At 39.3% G+C, this 20779-nt stretch overlaps 1 protein-coding gene across 1 annotated transcript in view; it reads right to left on the bottom strand.

The window, feature by feature from the left end:
* Window positions 1-20779, bottom strand: part of PARP8 (poly(ADP-ribose) polymerase family member 8) — a 121579-nt gene that overhangs the window by 28341 nt on the left and 72459 nt on the right. Inside the window, exons 10-14 of the mRNA XM_069777512.1 lie at window positions 18080-18146; window positions 16240-16365; window positions 13561-14125; window positions 11212-11265; window positions 11016-11111 (exon numbers count right to left, since the gene is read on the bottom strand). Of these exons, the coding sequence (XP_069633613.1) occupies window positions 11016-11111; window positions 11212-11265; window positions 13561-14125; window positions 16240-16365; window positions 18080-18146 (908 nt within the window). The remainder of the gene's footprint in view (window positions 1-11015; window positions 11112-11211; window positions 11266-13560; window positions 14126-16239; window positions 16366-18079; window positions 18147-20779) is intronic.

Below are 20779 nucleotides of genomic sequence, written 5' to 3'. Positions count from 1 at the left end.
TTTGAAAGGCCCTTCTTCTCTTGGGTGGACACTGGAGCTAAGATCTTAAGGCTGGAGAAATGTAGATATGAGGAGAAGCAAGACAGGAAAATTTGAGCTCTGAAGAGGAACAGACGTTACTGTTAGGGTCTATACAATTGTTTTGATTTTATGCATTTGATGAACCTTTATGCCCACTGAGTATTTTGGCTCTGCAGTCTAATGGGGAAAATAACTCAAACCCTGAAGCTGTATTGACACTTCAATAGCCTGCCTTCATATATCCACCTGGATGCATTCTAACCCAAACTCCAGCCATTTCAAGAGCACTTTTGGATCCTGTTTCTGAAATTTGTCCCTGTTTAACCAAATCAGATACTTTTAACTTAAATTTCCAAGGCGTGTTAGTAGAGGGTTCCCAGAGATGCTGGCATGGCCGTTTCACTATCTTCCTCTCCAGTCATTAGTTAGGTTCAACCATTTAAACTCCTTTCTTTCCCTCCAAAATTAAAAGATTAGCTTACAATTAAGAAGCAAACATTTGGAGGGCTTTTGTTTGTCACATGATGGTGACTTATCTATTCAGTGTCACATTTCCATGTTCTGGTTTTGTCCACCATTGTGCATGCGAGAACCAATGAAAATGTATGAAAACTAAGTTAATAAGTCAATTCTAGAAGACAGAGCTTAAAGAAAATCACAAGCTTTATGGGAAAACTGGGATACAAGGTTGCTCTTACACCGCTGCTTATGTTTTCCATACTGCCACTGTGTTCCCCCTATGGTGTCTGCTTGTCTCTTCTCTTGTAATAGGATGTGAGTCCTTGGGACAGGAACAGTCTTATTCTGACTTCATATCATAAATACAAGAAATGTCCCTAGCCACAGTAAACAAACAAGAACACCACCACTAACACCTTTATAAAAGCTATGTTGTTCCAATGTCATTTTTGGATGCTCTTATTTTGGTTCAGTTACACATGCTATTCAGCAAGCTGAACTTTCTAAGAACTTTTGTGTATGTACATGAAAGTATAGACATGTTCTTACTGATGCAGATCCACATCCACAAAGGTACAGAATATCCAACTTCTATTAGATTACTAGTTTCCATTGTTTTCAAAGGGAAAATACACGACAAAATAGGGCTTATACACTTAAGCGTATACTTCCGAATGTGAACCTAATCTTAGGTGCACGCAGAATTTTACAGATTACCACCATCAGCTTGAAGGCATGCAGAGCTGCCTCGCTGGGCAACTTTGTTCTCCACTACCTGAAGAGGGCAGCTGTAACTCCTCTTCAACAACAGCAGCTGCTAGTGGTCTCACATATACTTTATTTTTCACTTGGAAAGGAGAAAGTTAACATAAAGCCATTGACTTCCACAAAACTATTAGCTAAGTGAAGATCATTGGTGCTGAGAGATTATTTAAAAGGATAATTATTCCAGCGGGGAAAAGCCAGAAGAAAATAAGAGCTGGGAAGTTAACCTGAGACTGCAAATGCTTGGAAGCAGAAGGCACTGACAGAAGCAGAAAGCATTTTTGAGCTTTTGACATTTTCAGACTTTTCCTTTAGCCACCCCCATTCTTTGCATGCTCACCATGCAGCCACCCAACTGCTGCTGTGATGAAAAAGGTCTCAGAGTTTCCGCATGTAACAATGCAAGTGTCACTTATTACAGAGTGACTGTCAATGGCAGACAGGCAAACCACCTAGGTACTGTAACGTATTCTGCTTCCTGGACTCATACACTACTTAAAATATTTTCTGGACATTCTTTCAATTTGAAAAATCTCAAAATTTCGTAGTTGATACTGACCTATCTTTCTACTTTCTAATGTGTGATGTGGCTGTGCTCAGAAGAGGAATGTGCCACCCTTTCCTGTATCCTGTCTTCCTGAGGGATGTCACACAGACACTAATGAGGCTGCAACATGACTAACACACCTAAAAACTCTTGATCTAAAAAGAGAAGCTCAGGGAAGGCTCATAGCCTCACTTACTGCAAACATAACAAATGGTAAAGGTGAAAACATTAGTGACCACTTCTCTTAATGAAAACAACAGGCATGGAGATGAAAAGTAACTTCGAATCTCTATTCTGTTTCCTGCTTTCAACCATGGTAATTGTTAGTTTTTCCAAAGGAGAAACTTCCCGTTCTGGGATCTGGTGGTGCCGGTCGACAGCAGGCTCGATGTGAGTCAGCAGTGCGCCCTGGCAGCCCAGAGGGCAAACCCCATCCTGGGGTACCTTGAAGACAGTATCACCAGCCGGGCAAAAGAGGCGATTATCCTGCTGTATTCAGCATTGGTGGGGGCCTCACCTTGGGTGCTCTGTGCAGTTCTGGGCCCCACAACTTAAGAAGGATGTGAAGGTCCTTGAAAGCATCCAGAGGAGAGCAACAAAGCTGGTGAGAGGGCTGGAGGAATGTCCTGTGAGGAGCAGCTAAGGATTTGGGGCTCGTCTGGTTTGGAGAAGAGGAGGCTGAGGAGCGACCGCATTGCGCTCTGCAGCTTCCTGAGGGGGCAAGCGGAGAGGGAGGTGCTGGTCTCTTCTCCCTGGTATCCAGTGATAGGACATGTGCGAATGGTTCAAGGCTGCATCAGGGGAGATTTAGACTGGACATTAGGAAGCGTTTCTTTACCGAGAGGGTGGTCAAACACTGGAACAGGCTTCCTAGAGGGGTGGTCAATGCCCCAAACCTGTCAGTGTTGAAGAGGCATTTGGACAATGCCCTTAATAACATGCTTTAGCTTTTGGGCAGCCCTGAAGTGGTCAGGCGGTTGGACTAGATGACTGTTGTAGGTCCCTTCCAGCTGAAAGAGTCTGTTCTGTCTATTCTATAGTATAAGCTTACTTATAGTATAAAGTCAAGCTAGTGTAAGCTCTACATAGGTTTACACACTGCTAAAGAGCAGGAATATATTTAAAACCCAATCTCACTGTAAACCTGTAAGGTAAGCTGTCTGAATAATCTCACAATATTCATGTGACAGGTGGAACATGCCTCTGAAAGACGTGGGAGATACCACAGTGGTAAGCGGATACAACTTGTAGAAAGATGAGAGTAGACCGAGGCTGAATAAGAAATGTCAGTTGTTCTGTTTGGTTTTGTTTTGGTGGATTCAGATTTTATTTTCTGCTTTTCATTTTTTGTGCATTCTTGGGCAGCTTATACATTATTTTTTTAAATTTTTACTTCCCAGATATATAAATAGATGGCAAATAAACAAGCATTATGGAGTGCTAGCTGGGCAAGGTTCACTTTGGTAAGTGCCATTTTACTGTCTTAGTAAAAAATAAAGCAACTTAAATCCATTCTACTAAAGTAGTGGTTGTGACTGGAGAGGCTATTTTCATAAAAACAGATACAACCAGCCTATATTGTGGAGTAATGGTAAGAAGGACCATGGCATTATTCCACAAGAACCTTGGAATTCCATAAGCATCTTGGCTAAACTCCAGCCCAGCTAAACATATTTGTACACCTACACTTTTCATCACATGATGTTTATTCTACTCAAAAAAGCTCCCAACTTTAAGCAGTGTACTGTTTCTGGACATCAATGCTACTGTGTTTCAGTGGTGGCTAAGAATCTTATATTCAAAGGACAGAGAAATCCAAGACCTCTTCAAGTCAACAGGAACTCACCAAGGTCAAGATTTCACCCATAATGAATAAATCGTAACTCAGCACTTTGGGATGAAAAACATTCCAAAAATGTAAGCTTACTAATATAAGAACAGATATATCAGAATTACCAGACTGTCCTTTTACAGCTAAATACTAACAACAGGTATTTCAAATATTGTTTTACAGCATGTTACCATTCATATTTTATGAGCAAAACTTTAAACAGCAGAGGTGTCTGTACCAGAGTGCAAATTTCAAAGAAACTAGCTTGAATTTAGTTTAGTTTTGCTGAGTTTTTTACTATTTCCTGCTTTGTTCTGAAGAGGCCTCAGACTAAGGTTTCAACACAAGATGGCACTCTAAAGAGAAGTCTTGACTGAAAGAAAAATTATTGATACAGAGAGGGTTTTTTATCACCTTATTTAATACATTCCGAGATTTTTTTGTCCTGTATAATTGTCTCACAGGTCTTTAAAATCCACTCAATGATGCTGTTTTACCAATGGCTTTAGTATTTGTAAACGAGGAATTTGGGAAGGCATAGACAGTAAGATAGACATTAGCCACACAAATTGTACTATGTAAAAGCTGAGTATGATCACAGAATTACAGAATGATTGAGGTTGGAAGGGATCTCCAGTGGTCATCTGGTCCAGTACCCCTGCTCAAGCAGGCTCTCCCAGAGGCAGCTGCCCAGGACTGTGCCCAAATGGCTTTTGAATGTCTCCATGGATGTAGACTCCACAACCTCTCTGGGCAGCCCGCTCCCATGCTCAGTCACCCTCAGAAAAGGTGAAAAAGGTAGGAAAGTGTTTTCTGATGCTCCAACGGGATCTTCTGTGTTTCAGATTGTGCCCATTGCCTCTTATCCTGTCACTGGGTACCGCTGAAAAGAGCCTGACTTCATCCTCTTTGCACCCTCCCTTCAGGTATTTATAGACATTGGTAAGATCCTGCTTGAGCCTTCTCTTTTCAAGGCTGAACAGTCCCAGCTCTCTCAGCCCTTCCTCCTATGTGAGATGCTCCAGTCCCTTAATGATCTTAGTGGCCCTTCCCTGGACTCTCTCTAGTAGCTCCATCTCTCTCTTGTATGGGGGAGCCCAGAACTGGACACAGTACTCCAACTGTGGCCTCACCAGTGCTGGGTAGAGGGGAAGGATTATCTCCCTCCACCTGCTGGCAATTCGATTCTTTAATGCAGCCCAGGATACCATTAACCTTCCTTACCACAAGAGCACATTCCTGGCTCAAGTTCAACTTGGTGTCCACCGGGACCCCCAGGTCCTTTCCTGCCAAGCTGCTTTCCAGCTGGGTGGCCCCCAATATATACTGGTGTCTGGGGTTGTTCCTCCCTAGATGCAGGACTTTGTACTTCTCCTTGTTGAACTGCATAAGACTCCTGGCAGCCCATTTCTCCCCCGTGTCGAGGTCCCTCTGAATGGGGACCCCATCACTCTGGAGTATCACTCACTCCTCCCAGTTTTGTACCACCTGCAAACTTGCTGAGGGTACGCTCTTCTCCATCATCCAGATGATTAATGAAGATATATACAGGACTGGACCCAGCATTGACCCCCGAGGTACACCACTAGTTGTTGGCCTCCAACTAGACTTTGTGCCACTGAGCTTCACCCTCTGGGCCTGGCCATTCAGCCAGTTTTCAGTCTACCTCACCACCTCCTCATCCAGTCCATGCATCAACAGCTTGTCTACGAGGATCTTATGAGAGACAGTGTCAAAGGCCTTACTGAAATCCAGGTAGACAATATCCACTGCTTTCCTCTCATGTTCCAGACCAGTCACTTCATCACAGAAGTTTATCAAGTTGGTCAAGCATGACTTCCCATTGGTGAAGCCATGCTGACTACTCCTGCTGATTTTATTGTTCTTAATGTGCCTGGAAATGGTTTCCAGAGTTAGCTGCTCCATCACCTTCCCAGGGATCGAGGTGAGGGTGACCAGCCTGTAGTTCTGTGGGTCCTCCCCTTCTTGCCCTTCTTGACTTTCCTCCAGTCTTTGAATGTGATAATACATGATCATATATTTTTATTATACTTCTTTTAATCAGATCCTTAAATATAATAACCACTTTTGTTAATGACTCATGATCTTATTATATTTAAATGTTTGTAATAGAAGTACATGCTGAATTCCTAAAACAAAATATCTCTGTACTATTACAGCAGCAAAACTATTGCGTTACTAAAATGTAACTTAGTCCTTCCCTAGAATATTATTATCAGCTCTAGAGTACAGGAAGATTTTCATATGGCATTAAAAAAACACATTAATAGCCTTATAACATAGAACCAAATAATGCTGAAGTTTCTTTACTACATTATTATATTTGCTTTGGAAAATACATTTTTTAGCTAGATGAACCAAATCATATGGTTGAAAAGTACCTCTGGAGGTCAGTTAGCGTGTTTATTCTCTCATACAGGACTAGCTTTATCTAAACTTTATCTGAAGTTTTAGATAAAGCTAAAATTAGCTTTCTCTAAAGCTTTACCAAGCACCGGAACAGGTTGCCCAAAGAGCTTGTGGAGTCTCTGTCCTTTCAGATTTTCAAAAGCCAGTGAAAGGCAGTGCATGAAACAAGCTCCAGTTTCAGAGGCTTTTCACTAGAGACACCTGCCCCATGGGAGAATATCTCAGTATTTCAGAATGGACTTTGTGGAGGTTGTTAAAATTTCCTAAGTTTACTTCTAATATTTAGTCTAATATGGTAGTTTGACAGAAATCAGGACAATCTATTTAACTATTTTGACAACACATGTGTGAATGATACACCATTTGAAAATATCAGAAAAAAAGCATTCTAAAATATGTTTTTGAAACAATTCAAATCTAGCCATTAATTACAAACAAATAATATTCCCTTTCTCACTCATCTGAATAACTTCTCTGTTGAAAACAAATTCAAAGACAGTAACACAAGGCTAACAATTCAAATGAGCAGACTCTTATTGTTTTCAGTAGGTTTACCAGGTCTGCCTTCTCCATCTCTCCTCAGCACAAAACCTGTGTCTGACCCTGTACTTCCCACTGTTTTTCAAAGCTGAGCAAAGAGCTACTTCAGACGAGACTGATGACAGAGCTCCTGAGAGCTGCACAGCACAGGTCGCCTTGCAGGAGGATGCACTGTGATTCTTTACGTGAGGTAAGGGAGCTGTTTGGATGTAAAGGCTGCAGTCCCAACCTTCGCTAATGATTTCAAAGCCGTTTCTTAATCCTTCTAGGAAGAGTGAAATATGTAGGATTCAGATCACCGTTAGGAATAACCACACAAAATAGTATGGTTTAGATTATGCCAGAGGTTAAATAATACTTTTTCTTCTTAGGATCCATGTATTCACTGAATTTTCCCTGTGCTTTGCAGAAAGACTGCAAATCATGCCATACAGTGATTTCAGGGAATTTGCAGGTTTTGGTGGCAATCTATGTAAGTGTGTATCTCTAAATAGCCAATTTAGCTTTTATAACTTTGGGTGCACTGTAAATAATCATTAGATCTCACTGTGCTCTTGAAAGAAATACTAAAGAAACATGCTATGATGAGAAATTACATTCACCCTTATCTCTTATAGTAAAGGCATAAACCAGTACAGGAAAGCATTGACTACTTCAATGTTGTTTTTTTTTAAAAAAGGGGATGGAATGAAGCAATGGACCATGGACCTTTATAAAGAAGAGTGTTACAGCTTCACGATGCGTTATAGTATTTTTCTACGACCCCTTCTTCCTTTCCAGAGAACTTTTGTCCTTCCCCTTCACAGTAATACAGCTGCAGATCCTTGTGAAAGCATTAGGTTTGTGAGTGTTTTGAAGTTACCCCATCTACATAACATGTTTTTATCTACACACACACTTGCGGAGTACACACAGGACTGTATCTGTAATTCTGGTCCTCTGTACTTCAGGGAACTTCTTGAGCTCAAAAGAAAACTGGTTGTTCTGAAAGATCCGTACTTTGCTCCGTAAAGAAATTCCCAAGAGAAATCTAAGAATTTTGTACTTATTCATCCTCAGTAAGTCATTAAGGTAGCCTCTTTCTTTATCCTCAGTAAGTGACTAAGATAGCCTAACAACATCCAAAGATTCCTGTGTACAACAGGATTTCTGAACCAGGAGGGAACATTTGCATGATTGGATTAGTACCATCGGCTCTGGAGCAAGACAGGTGTCCACTGTAAGAGCATAAAGCCAAACATATGCAATTGCATTATGCAGCTGTTCTGCAGCAGTCATCTTCCATATGATGGTATGTCTGCCATGTGCATCTAGTGTCTATATTAAGCTATGCATAAAGACACATCTTGTTGTCATCAAGTTGCTCTTATCTTATGGGAAAGAAGATGTCAAGATTTTAAGAAAGCAAAGTAAATTGAAATAGATATTAAAAACAGAACACCCTCCAGAAAAAGTTATCTCAGAAAAAGAAACACAATACCGAGAAGAAAGCTTGTGCCAAGAGAGACTGACTTAAAGATACTTTATAACTATGATGAAAACATAGCCTGTAGAGCAAATCTGCAGAAAGGAAAAACTTTATCTCTCAGTTTCACTGGGTATCTTCAGCTGTCCTGAGGATGAGACATCTGACTTATGCAAGTCATTAATATCCAGCACAAAAAAATACACCCAAAAAATGAGTTTACAGTATTAAAAGAATGTAATTATTGTGTGATGGCAACTCTTGAGCTTTTTAAACTGCATTTCAAGACAACTAATGAAACTACACGATAGTTCAGGAAAGGTTTCAGGCTTATATACTGGAGCATTACACAATCAAATACCTTACTGGCTTCTTTGCAATTGTGTAAAACTCCATTAAATACCAGAAAATTAAGCCTCAATACATTTTAAAATAACATCTGAAGCAATAACTTTGCTACGCTTTTATAAATTCATATGCCTTCTTTGTCATTGAAAAGAAGGTCAAAAGGTAGAAGGGAAACTCATCGTTAAGGATACACACACCCAAACATGACCCTGTGTGCATCTGTGTGGAGGAACTATTCTTTAAAGGAAAAGACTGGTGAACCATCTAGAGTTATTTAGTCTGTGGCATCTCCTGTGATACAACCAGCTACAGATAGAGCCTATCTAGGTAATGTCTTTGAGATATGGACATCTGTGGAAAACGGGATCTAGACACAGAATCTAAAAATATAAGCAGACCGTAGCAAGGTTCTCATTACAAAACCTGATGAAGTTACTGTGGTAGCAAAAGTATGAGCACTCTACAGCCCTTTATGAAGGCTAGGGATACTACATATGGGATCCATTAAGTGACGTAAGGCTAGATTGCATGTAGCCTTGCCCACCGCATTCTGCTTAATAAAGTACCGTATTTCTGAGATCTGCTCTTGCAGCAGTATTAAGCATAAAGTGCTCTCTTCCAGCTGGGTCATTCTTTATTCTCTTTATATACATCATATATATATATCTGTACATATGAGCATGTGTGTGTGCACCTGAAGCGTGTAAAGAAACTCTACAATCGACTACTTTAGGTGGCCTCTGCCAGAGTCCTCAGCAGAGTGAAGCATAAATTTCCTTAAGACGCTTTGGCAAGCTCATGCTTGATTCAAACTGAGATCCCTTCTCACCTTCTACAGAACGGCAAAGTCATTAATGGCTCTATATTGCTTATCGAGTCATTCAAGCATACACAGAGCATGCTAGATTTCTTCCCTCTATCTCCCTTCTCCCTGGGTTATATAATGACACTCCTTCATTTTTGCAAAGCTTGCTAGGTTTTGCTGCTTGCAAAGGCACTGATATGTTTAGTGGCAAACATGTCTGCATTCTCCTCTGTTTTGAAGTGCTGAAAAACTCTCAGACAGCTAAAATGACCCCTCTTTAAGCTGCAGACAGAGAAAAGTAATTCTGAGGGGTTTTAATCTCTAAGGTGGGAAAGCAAGAAGAATTAAGATTTTTTTTATTTAGAGCAGATGACTTTCCAGTCTGTTTTCTTTTAATAGTTCATCATGTGAACAGGAATAAATCCTACTGTTTGCTTTTGTCCTATGGACAATAGATAAAACCCAATAATTTAAATTATTGCATTATCCAAACTTTACTCACTCTCCAAACATTACTGACTTTGTCTTATGATGTCACAGGTAACATGCATAGGAGTGCATTCAAAGATGAACAACAAGGAACTGATGCCTTTTCTACAGGCTTCTAATCAAGGTTTGGTTTCAAAAGTACAGAGGTTTAACCATGACTTGAAATGGTGTTAACTGAATATGTAGATGCTTTCGCAAATCCTATTAGCAGCTTACTTGCATACCCTGTCTACAGTCAGAATGCCTGACCATGGTGCCAGAGTGTCATGGGGGATGATGCTGAGGTGACTTTTGCTACCACGTAAGCAACAACCTTCCTGAATTTAGTTCCATGGAACTATCATAGATGATGTCTGCTTCAACTTACATGTAGTTGCTCGCCACACTGTGGGGAAATTGGCAGGTGTCAGACCATACAAATGTTGGTATTAGTTTTCCATGGCTTTAAGCTTTTAAGGTTACTCAGGTTTCCATAGGATTCAGGACAGGTGAAAAAAGGAGGATTCTAAACTGCAAGATCAATCCTAAAGGTAAGAATTTTTTTCTCCTAATATACTCTTTCACAAAGCTGCACTGATTCAGTAGCTCCAGGCAGAGTGTGTCTCTCATGACCAATCTTACTCTTTTTCACTGTATGCATTCACCAACAGCAAGAGAGGGTACAACACTCAGCATGCAGAATTCCTAGTTCCCAGTTATACAGGAATGAAAGGAAGGAAAAGCTGCCTAAGTGGCTAGACTTTGGGCATACTGAACCACAACAGTGCCCCTGGTCTAGGTCACTGCTATATCAGACACTTCACAGAGCATCTCCTTCTACTGCCTTTTTTATCACATTATGGACAATGGCTCATCCCAGCGGCCCATGAGCAAAAGACTGTCAGAACTTCACAGCCTTGTGGCATTAACACCAGTGTATCTAAATACCCTGGCTATGGTTTGCTAAGAGCTCAAGGACTGAGGTGACCCTAAGCTTTTAAAAGAATGCTAGAGGACCTGGAAAGCACTCTAATGCACTTCCTCTATCTTATCTCGTTGTGACTACTGTAGCACAATTGTGTTCAGTGAAATACAGCCCAGCTTTATGTTTCTGTGATATTATACAAGCCTGATTTCCATCTCCCTTGCTTGCAATACATTTTTTCAAATTTATAGCAAAATCTCGTTAATATGCATTATATTTTTGCATCTTAAAAGGATATTAGGATGAAATACATCTGAAATAATTCAATAGTTTTGTAACAGGTTAGTATGGTCCACTGCTATTTAAGGCATTATAAAATGCATTGTTTATCCCAGCAAGCACACCACTTACCCTCAGCATAGGGCCATTCTGGAACACATGGGGTTCATCACAAACTACACAGTATTCATTCAATACTGGTATCCGCTGCTCAGCAAATTCAATAGTCTGAGAACAATGAAAATGAAAATAACATCTGCTTAAAAATAATTAACAGTCAGCTCATGCTCCTCAGTGCTTCATAAATGGGTAAGATATGACATCCTACCTGTACAAGAAAGCCACGGTCTCGTACCGGAATGCATTTTGCACCATAGTTTTGCTGCAAGGAAAAAGTTGAGGCAACTTCAGTGTTGGTAGACTAATTATAAGGAAATGGCAAAATATTTGTATTTTTTGCATGCAAATATGTTAATTAAACAATACTTGCATCTAAAAATATCTCTCATTTGCATAAACCAGCCATTACAAATAATCAATCCTTTTACTGTTTGCTGGGTGTGGGGTAGATTTTTAGCATTTCTTTTTAGTTCTTAAATCTGATAAGGTTTTGTATCTCAGCATCCCAAAAACTTTAATCTCAAATGGAAACACCGGTGCCTTCATTCCATTCTAATAAACTGGCATTTGGTAACTTCAACTAAATTTTAACTGTGTATGGCATATTCAAATATGGGCTATCTGCTCGGGCTGGAAAGATGAATGTAACTCTCAGAACGGCTGAAGATCTTTTTCTTTTGTATTTACTAAGATCTCATTTCTGTAAGCACCATGCTAACAGATCTCTGTGCTCAGATCCCACTCAAATTCTTTCTGCCTTTTTCTTTCAACACACAGCAACAAATTAGAAGGAACTTCTGCTACAGGAGTCAGTAAGGTACAAAATTCCCTCTAAGCTGACATCTATCTCAATCAAACCTTGTTTTGAATATGGGTCAGATCAGCTCCATGTACAGCTTTTTTTGATTTTGTTTATGGGCTTATTTCCTTTCATTTCTCTAACTGCTTAATTGGGAAACTTTTATTTTTTCTCTCCTGGGAAAGAATCGTCCTAATTGTATTCATATATGAGATTGAAATACTGTAGCTGAGAACTGAAGAGAAGTTAGGGTCCCAATTCATCACTTTCACATTCCACTGACTCTGAACTGCAGTTAGGCACCGAGGCTATCCATATATCTGGTGCCTGTACATAAAATGTAAAATGCATTGTTGATGTCTTTCCACTAACATCAGTCAAACTGCACCTGACCATGTATGTGATGCTTCTCCCTCAAAGTAAATGCATTCTAGCAATAAATTACTCGTAGTTTTTATAGACTGCCAAGCAGGCTTTGCATTTCTTCCATACCAGCTGATAACATCAGTAATGAAACCACTAAGTCAGCTCTTCATTATCTTATCAAAATCAATGGGACTTTTCCTACTAACTTCAAGAGAGAAAAGTGTTGCTATGTTAAGACATCCTCTGCTGATTCAGAAAAAAATGCATCTCTAAACTGTGACAAGTAAAAAGTTTGTTGGTTCACCTTAAATTAATAGTGCTGTGCACATTAGAGGAATCAACTTCACAGCATGTATATAAATGATTTTAGGATAGTCTATCACTGCTTTTAGATCTGATGAGTATAGCTCACAGCTTATTAAACTAACTTACCATGAGAAATAGCACACTAAATGTAATTTCATTATTCAGAATGCACTATTTTGAATATATGTATGGCATTTCAAGCAAGAATGAGCTTTTTCTTGCTGAGAACGTCAAGTTACCACCAGGCTAAGGAAGTGGAGAGAACTGTCTCCTCAGTGTCTCTCCCCAGATCTAACACATAAAACAGACGGATGCCTTGAAAAAGCGCAAACAGACCCACTCTTTCCTCTAAAGTATAAAAGCCATCTCTTAAGAGGCAGAAGAATTCATTTTGAGCACTCTTTCTTAAATTTAAGAATATGTGCTACCCTTTGTTTTCCCAGTCAATCATGTCTCTGGGGAGAGAAAGGGGGTCAGTGTAGACCTAGATCCTTCCCAACCTCCAGCTGCCACCAGCACGTTTGAAGGTTAAACCTTTCACAAAGCACACATGTGCAAGAGGTGAGCTGAATCATGACTGCATTCCTTCCGCTATGATGATTATCACAGATGCAAACACCAGAAGGAGAGGTGACTTGGCACCCAAGCAAGCCCATGGACGGTTGCTTCCCCCGCAAAGCAAACAGTGAAATGAGAAAAGACCTGTGTGACCAAGCCAATTTCGCAGCACAGAAGCTCATACTCTCCCTTCTACCTGCAGCAAGAAAGGAGGCAGGGAAGGGAGTGGATGATTGAACTCTTCCCATGGCCAGTAGGTACATTGAGCTGTAATCAACATGACATGTAAAATCTCTGTCTTGACCTAAGCAAATTCTGGCTTTGTAACTTAAATATATGTGCATGGACAGTTGTTTGAATCCTCCTTAAAAAGCTGACTCCATTGCTCTTGTATTTCAATATATTCAATATATCCAATATATTCACTACCTGTGTCCTAAGTATTAATGCCTTTGCGTAACAAGCATAATGGCACATTTGGAAAATAATAGGAGGAAAATGAGCAGAAAAAAAAAAATTATTACGCACAGCAGCCTGTGAAGGTGATGATGAAGATGGTGTTAAGATACCAATAAGCCCTGAGGTAAGAGAGAGCCTCCTGCTCTCTGCTATGGTGGACTCCTTGAAAGGTTCCATTTTGGATGATTTAGGGGCATTGGAGTAAGTCTTGCTGAGTAACTTGTGATTCTTAAATCCATCCAATTCTTCCATTCTAAGATTACTGGAGTAGGACCTGCTTAAAAGTTTGTGGGGCTTCAAGGTGCTGTTGTGCTCACATCGAGGGTCCCCAGAACACGATCTACTTAATAGCTTATGGGGCTTTAAAGTGATGCACTCCTCCTGCTTGACGGCTGCAGGGCAAGAACGGTTCAACAGTTTGTGCGATTTAATAGCCATTGTCTGTTCAGCCCTAGGGTCACTCGACAACGAGCGGCCAAAGGTTCTGTGAGATTTTGTGGCACACATATCCTCCGCCTTCACTGTGCTAGAGCAAGTCCTTCTGAGTAGCTTGTGAGTTTTGGAGATGCCATCCTGTTCTGACTTCAGTTTTGATTTGTTTTTACCACACCCAGGTGGAGGATAACTTGGCGACCTTAAAAATAAAGGAGAAGACAAAGTTGGAGAGTAATCAAAATCTTGTGCAAATCAAGCAAGACCACACATATATAAAAATCTTTGTGTCACCTGTTTTTATGTACCTCACTAGTGATAAACAGAGCCCAACATTAAAAAAATGAGCAATTGTACGTACGACTAATTTTCCAATACCAAATAGACATCTTACTCCTATTTACATACAAGCTCATCAATCAAAAAGATGACGGACTGCTTAAGCAGAAGTTAGAGCTGTATCCTTACAGCTCTTTCTAAAGGTCTCTACATCTCTAAACAAACTATTTATTCAGGAAATGATCTTTGAAATGAAAACCACATATTTCATAGGAGATCATAACACATTTTCCTTATCAAAATCTATCTTTCCTATGCAATGATCGTGGCATGATCCCATTAGAGTTATTGTCTTCTGGACACAGCATAACAAATTCTCTGTCTAGATCCAACCGAAGATAAAATGAGCAGTGAAACTTGCAGGCAGTAAATCAAATTTAATTCAGCTGAAATGAACATTATATTTTAAAACCTCATAATAATCTAGGTGCTTTGTGGAAGACAATTTGATGCCTTTCTTTCCTGTTTTAGACAAATTCTAGCTCTGTAACACTAGAAATGAGAATGTGAGGGATCTAAATTATGAATGCAGAAAGTAAATAACAAAATGTTTTTATGAAACAACATTCATACTAACTGTCACATTTCCATAAGGTTCCCATTTGCCTGTCCTTGCAAAGCAAGAACATGTAACAGGTATGCTGAACCATTTTCCTATGCTTTATAAGCAATCCTGATCTTTGGAGTATTTTAGGGGCTTGGATTGAATAGAAAAGAAGTGAAACCCCAAAGGGAGAGGTTGGCAGGTTTCCTCACCCTGTTAGCAAGTGGTGACAGTAGAAGATGCATGTGGAGGTTGCTGACTCACTTTTGCAGTTGGCTTACTACCACCCTCCTGCAGACAGGCGGTAGGAAGAGAAGTTAGGTAGCTCTATAGAAAGGGGGTCCCTGCATTGGGGCTGAGCCACCTTTGGACAGGCACTGCAGCAGCAGCCAATCAAGAGGAGAAAGATTGGTCTGGCTTTTGGTTTCGGAATAAAACCAAACCCCAAGTTACAGCCTGCAACAGACAATGGTGTGTGGCATGCTAGGGAATGGGTAAGCTTTCTACTTAAAACACCACCTTCCTCTTCTACCTTTAAAAAGACAAATAATCTTGTGTCGTCTTTGACATTCCTCCCTTCTTCAATGTGAGTGATAGCTGTACTCCCTCTCTTTTTTATACACGGAATTTAGAATAGCAAAATTCAACAAAAAGAAGGAATGTTCAAAGAAGCATTCAATTCAAATTCATAGAAGGGGTGATCTGTCAACCCTTCATAAGCAGGAAAACATGCCAGCGTAAATGGTCACACTCCTGAAAGAGGTAAAATTAGAGCCTGATTTTACATGCATTTACAAGTATGAGTAACCAGCAGAAGTCATAATGAATTCAAATGAACTATTTACAAATTACTTCTTATGTTTTTAATGCCTTTGTTCTTTGAAATTCTACGCCTGCATTTCAGAAGTGTTGAACATTAATGTACTCAAACAGTGGAGAGGGGTGGGTGCTCAGCAGCTCTAAAAATCAGTCTTTCATTAATAACCATTCTAGTTTTAAAAATTAAAAATATACACAGCTGTGGAAAGAACAGCTAGACAGCCACAAAATTTTTTAATGTCTGTAAGTTATGTATTACTTGTATATATTACTTATACTCTTGCTATTCAAGTAACAGTCAAATGCTACCAAGCTATAAAGATACTAGTACAAGAAATTAAATAATAATATAAAATAAATTATTTCCAATTCTAGATTAAACATGGCTGTTTCAGAGAGCAGGACACTGAAATGCTCTGCCTTCAAATAGTCTTAGAAGCTGCAGTAGTACCTAGTTCACTTTTGATGTCATGCAAGGCAAGGACTGGAAACCCATGAGGTAAGATATAAATAGAGCACTTCTCTGTGGAGAAAAGTCAACATTTCACCTTGTGAAGCCTGCTGTGGATTTTGAACAGGATATGGTGTTAACAGCTCATTTTCCTTGCTATTACCTGCGCAGCGTAGAAAAGATGTGCAGAGGGGATTTCACCTTTTTGTCAGACACCTTCTTATTGTGCGTACAATTAGATTTCTCTTTGCTGTTCTTCCACTGTTGTGTAACAAATGTCTGCATGATTCTGCAAATTAAGAAAAAAAAAAAAGATTTTCTTACCCTAGCCAAGACATACTCTCTTTAGTACTAGGGTCTCTCTGTTCACCACATAGGTGACATGATGCAGTGTCCTTACTCTACAGACAGACTTTTTCTGTCATGTATGTGGACTGATGATTGGGTGCCTCAGCTTCTCAAAAATGTTTTCTTTTTTCCACATAAAACTAATTTACACAAAACTCTTATTGAGAATACAGTCTGTGTAAACAACCACTGCAAGACTTAGCAGGTATGCCTCTCACGGAGATCTAGAGACAAACTGATTCAAAGGCATCCCATCCAACTATAGGCGTCTGTCTGTCCAGTGACTACAGAGATAGGCTACAGCATCCACACTGCTCAAGTTGGAGCATATTCTCCTACGGCACAAACATGAAGGTAGGGATGTCAAATATTACAATACCCAAAGAGGGTTTACAGAGAAGACAGAGCCAGACACTTTCCAGAGATGGACAGCAAAAGGCAGTGGTCACAAGTTGTGGCAAGGGAACATAAAGGCTATAAAAAGACATCCACAAGAAGAATGGCTGAATACAATAGGTTGCCCACAAAGGCTGGAGATTTCACAGCTCAGCTGCCTGAGACTCTGAGTGAACTAACCTAACTTTGACGTTAGTGTCACTTGGAGCAGGAGGTTGCACTAGGTGACCTCCAGTAGTTCCTTCCAAGGCAAATTACTCTGTGACTCTAATGACTCTTCACTGGGGGTCTTTGAGTGATAAAGTCAAAGCAGAAGTTGGTATGGACTTTACCAAAAATTTAGTGACTCTTCAAAGATGAATATCCTGTTGCCACAGCCATGAGCGGCCATGGGGTTCATGGGTATTCTGACTTCTGCTCAACTGTGAATTATACAGCTATGTCCTTGAAAATGTCTTGTGGGAACCTTTAGTAATTACCTGGTGCACAAATCAGAGACAGTGTAAGTACTGAAATGTTTTAAGAGACTGTTCTTATCTGGGGAGTGTTTCATTATTTTTCTTCAAAGTCATGTATTTTAATAACGTTGCTTCATTTGTAAGATTATGAAAACACTGCACTGAATTTCTTTAAACACCAAACACCAAAAGATTTTTTTCTTCTTAAGAGATTTGTAATGTTGTAATGGTCAGATATTAAAGCCTGTATTCTTGTCATTTTATTACACATACACAAGCATATGTGAAAAGATGACTCAGCAAAATTTTATTAAATTGAATTGTATCATGAACCTATGGAACTGCTAATTTTTTCGACTATTCTTCCCTCTTGTCCTCAAAACATGGATGGCCTAATTACTGTTGTACATCCTAGAGGCCACCATGAAAGCATAGCCCCCTTAGGGTATGCAAGATGCTCAAAAAGATTCCTGCTCCAGAGGCTTCACCATCTAAGCAGAAACATGAAATTCAACACTCCTAGTTACAGTCTTTTGAACTTTTGTAGCTTACTTCCTAAATGGCAGAAAAGTGACAGAAAACCCTGGGAGGCAGCACAAATCCGGTTCTCCTCAACAACTGTCAAAACTGAACTTAAAAAGGCAAATCTTGTTATTTTTTATTTAAAGAAAAACGAGTTCAAAACACTTTGATCCAACCAACCTGACAACCTGAGAATTTTATCCTACTTGACATGGTCCAGGAACTAGAAAGAGTGTAGTATTTGCCTAAAAACAGGGGTTTACACTTTTCTAGACTTACTTTTTCAGCTGATGTCCCAGCCCAAATCTTTCCTTAGTAGAGATCTGAAATACATCCACAGTTGGCACTATGGAAAAATGAGATATTGTTGATACATGAACTTACAGCAATAATCAAGAACTCATGACCATATAAATCATATTTAAGGACCCTGTTCTATCTGGACCTTTACTATAGACAATACCATTGAAGCAATGGTGAAAGTGGACATGTCATCCAAACCAATTAAGAAATGAATGGTCTTTTTTGGAATATCAGCCAATATAATTTGTAATTTTACAAATAAATATTTTAGAAATTTAATTACCCCAAATGTATCTCTTCCCACTAATTTTAATTACTAAAAAGTGTCTGGTTTTTATATTATGCAAGTACTAGAGAGCAGCATCAGATTAAATGTATCTGGACTTGTAATTCATCTCGCCTAATCTCAAATTTTTTTTCCAAGTAATTAGTCTTTACACACTACAGTTCCTGTGACTATGAAGAAAACCCAGAGTGGAATAAACTGAATTAATCAGTATCTGGTTTTTCTTTCTGAGGGCATTTTAATACAAGACCCATAATCTTCATCGAAGTGCCTGATATATGAATTCCAGTGGCCAAGGAATACCCTGAATTTTCCTCAAGACCTGTCCTAACATTGGTACATCCATATTCATCTGTCAGAAAATTGGAAGTGTATGGGGTGAAGGTCTGAAATTAGCTCCTGGTATTACTAAAGTCCTTTAATAACATTTACTAGATAGAAGTGGCAGATGGAATCCAGCACTTTTTGAGAGAGCCTCAGGTCCTCAAGGCAGGACAACAGCCAACACATATTACAAGCACGAATAGACTTTATACTTCGTATTACAGAAGGTGGTAATGACTGCAGTAAAATAAAAAAGGAATGAAAACAAAAAATCTGGGGTTGGTTCAAATTTTATTAGAAACAGTAAATCAGTACTTTAAAATCTGTATTATTCTGATCACTCAGAAAGCCAGATTTTTTTCAGAATGTCAAAGTTTATCCTTTAATTTCACTTTAATAAATTAGATTTCAAAATAAAATACAATATATCTAACCTGCCCATCCAATTTCACTTAGTTCAAAGCCCTGTAGATACCCTTTCTCTAATGTTATTAATTGAATATAATCTCATCTTTTAAAGACAAACTGACAATTTTTTCAAAAGGGATGAATGATTTGATTAGGGATAGCAATGTCTTAAGATTGTCAAATTTAGGACACATGGTAGGGGGGGAATATTTTCAATGAGAATCATTATAGCTAGACCAGTAGTCTTAAAATCTGACATCTAGACTACAGTTGTTGTCTATGCTCTACAGTCAGAGGAGCCAGCCCTGTACCTCCAAAGGCTGATTCATCCTCTTTTAAGACAGGTTTGTAAGGCACATGGGAGAAACTGTCCACAAATACAATAATGAGACAAGCTATTAACTAGATGAATGACTATCTAAAATCAGGATATTACACAGCTACAAGGTGGTACTAATACCCCAGCATTGTGCTTTGGAGTATACTGCATTTCTCTTTATCGATCAACAGAAAATACTATAGAAGAAAAACATGTAGCATAAAGTTATGGCCCAGTGGTCTCAGAAAAACGTATTTAAGGGGGAAGAGGAATTCACAGAGAAAGGGTCTTGTTAACAGAAAAGTTGGTGGATCTCATGAGCCTTTTCTGGTAAACAGAGACATGGCTGCAGCAGCAGCTGAGCTCTTAAAACCAGTATCAGCGAAGCACTTGCCTCTGGCCCTGATCTTGCCTTTCTTGATACTCAGGCACTCCCACAATCAGTCAGCTGCAGGACTGGGAACCAAGCTTCCTGTTTTAACCTTGTCAACGGTGCAGAAGATATCTTGTTCCTTCTCAATTCACTAGATCATATCTTACTGCATGCTGCTCTTCACGCTTCACCTTCTCTTATTTGCTGCACTTTTTTATTTTTTAAATTACATTTTGATAGAAATATTCTGAATACTAACACTGCTACCTGCTACGGCAAATACATATTTTAAGATCCACTTATTTGCAAAAAAGATTGAGGCAATAAAATACAGACAAAAAGACCAAAGTCAAGCAAAAAAAAGAAAAAAAAAGAGAATGATGTAATGAAATGCTTATTTGAATGAACAGAATATAGCTTATAGTTAGCATCGGCAGGCAACATATCCTATAAAAATAGCTCATTGGGACAGATTTTGCTAAACATATTATGACTGGAAATATCTATGCATTTTCCAGAGGCAGAATTCTCCCACAGATACAAGCCTGAACTGACAGCTTGTACTGGAAGCCTCCAAAGCCGGGCAAGTTATGATCCAAATTGCAACTTAGTTCTGACTTCCCACTGTAAAAACATATCAGAAGTTGATTCTGCATATGAATGTTTCCAAATCTTCAAAATAAGTTGATTCTTCAGGAGTTTGACCATTTTTACTCTCATGAGGAAGCTTTACTCACTTAACAACTCATTCAAATCCAGAGATTCCCAGAGTTCACACAGTTGCATAGAAATCAGAAGCTGAAAGGGTAATTATCATGGCCTGATTCTTCAAAGGTGTGTGAAAAAGGGCATATTAATGTGCTGCACAGGTCTGTGTATGTATACCTTATCAGTAATATCTCAGCTGTGCAGATGATGCCTGATTTCCAAAATCAGGAAATCACATATTAGAAACTGTAGATCTTT

The sequence above is a fragment of the Haliaeetus albicilla genome, chromosome Z (genome assembly GCF_947461875.1).
Source record: "Haliaeetus albicilla chromosome Z, bHalAlb1.1, whole genome shotgun sequence".
NCBI classification, from domain to species: Eukaryota; Metazoa; Chordata; class Aves; order Accipitriformes; family Accipitridae; genus Haliaeetus; species Haliaeetus albicilla.
The sequence above is the reverse complement of the archived record's forward strand: the minus strand, read 5'-3'. Positions and strand labels throughout refer to the sequence as shown.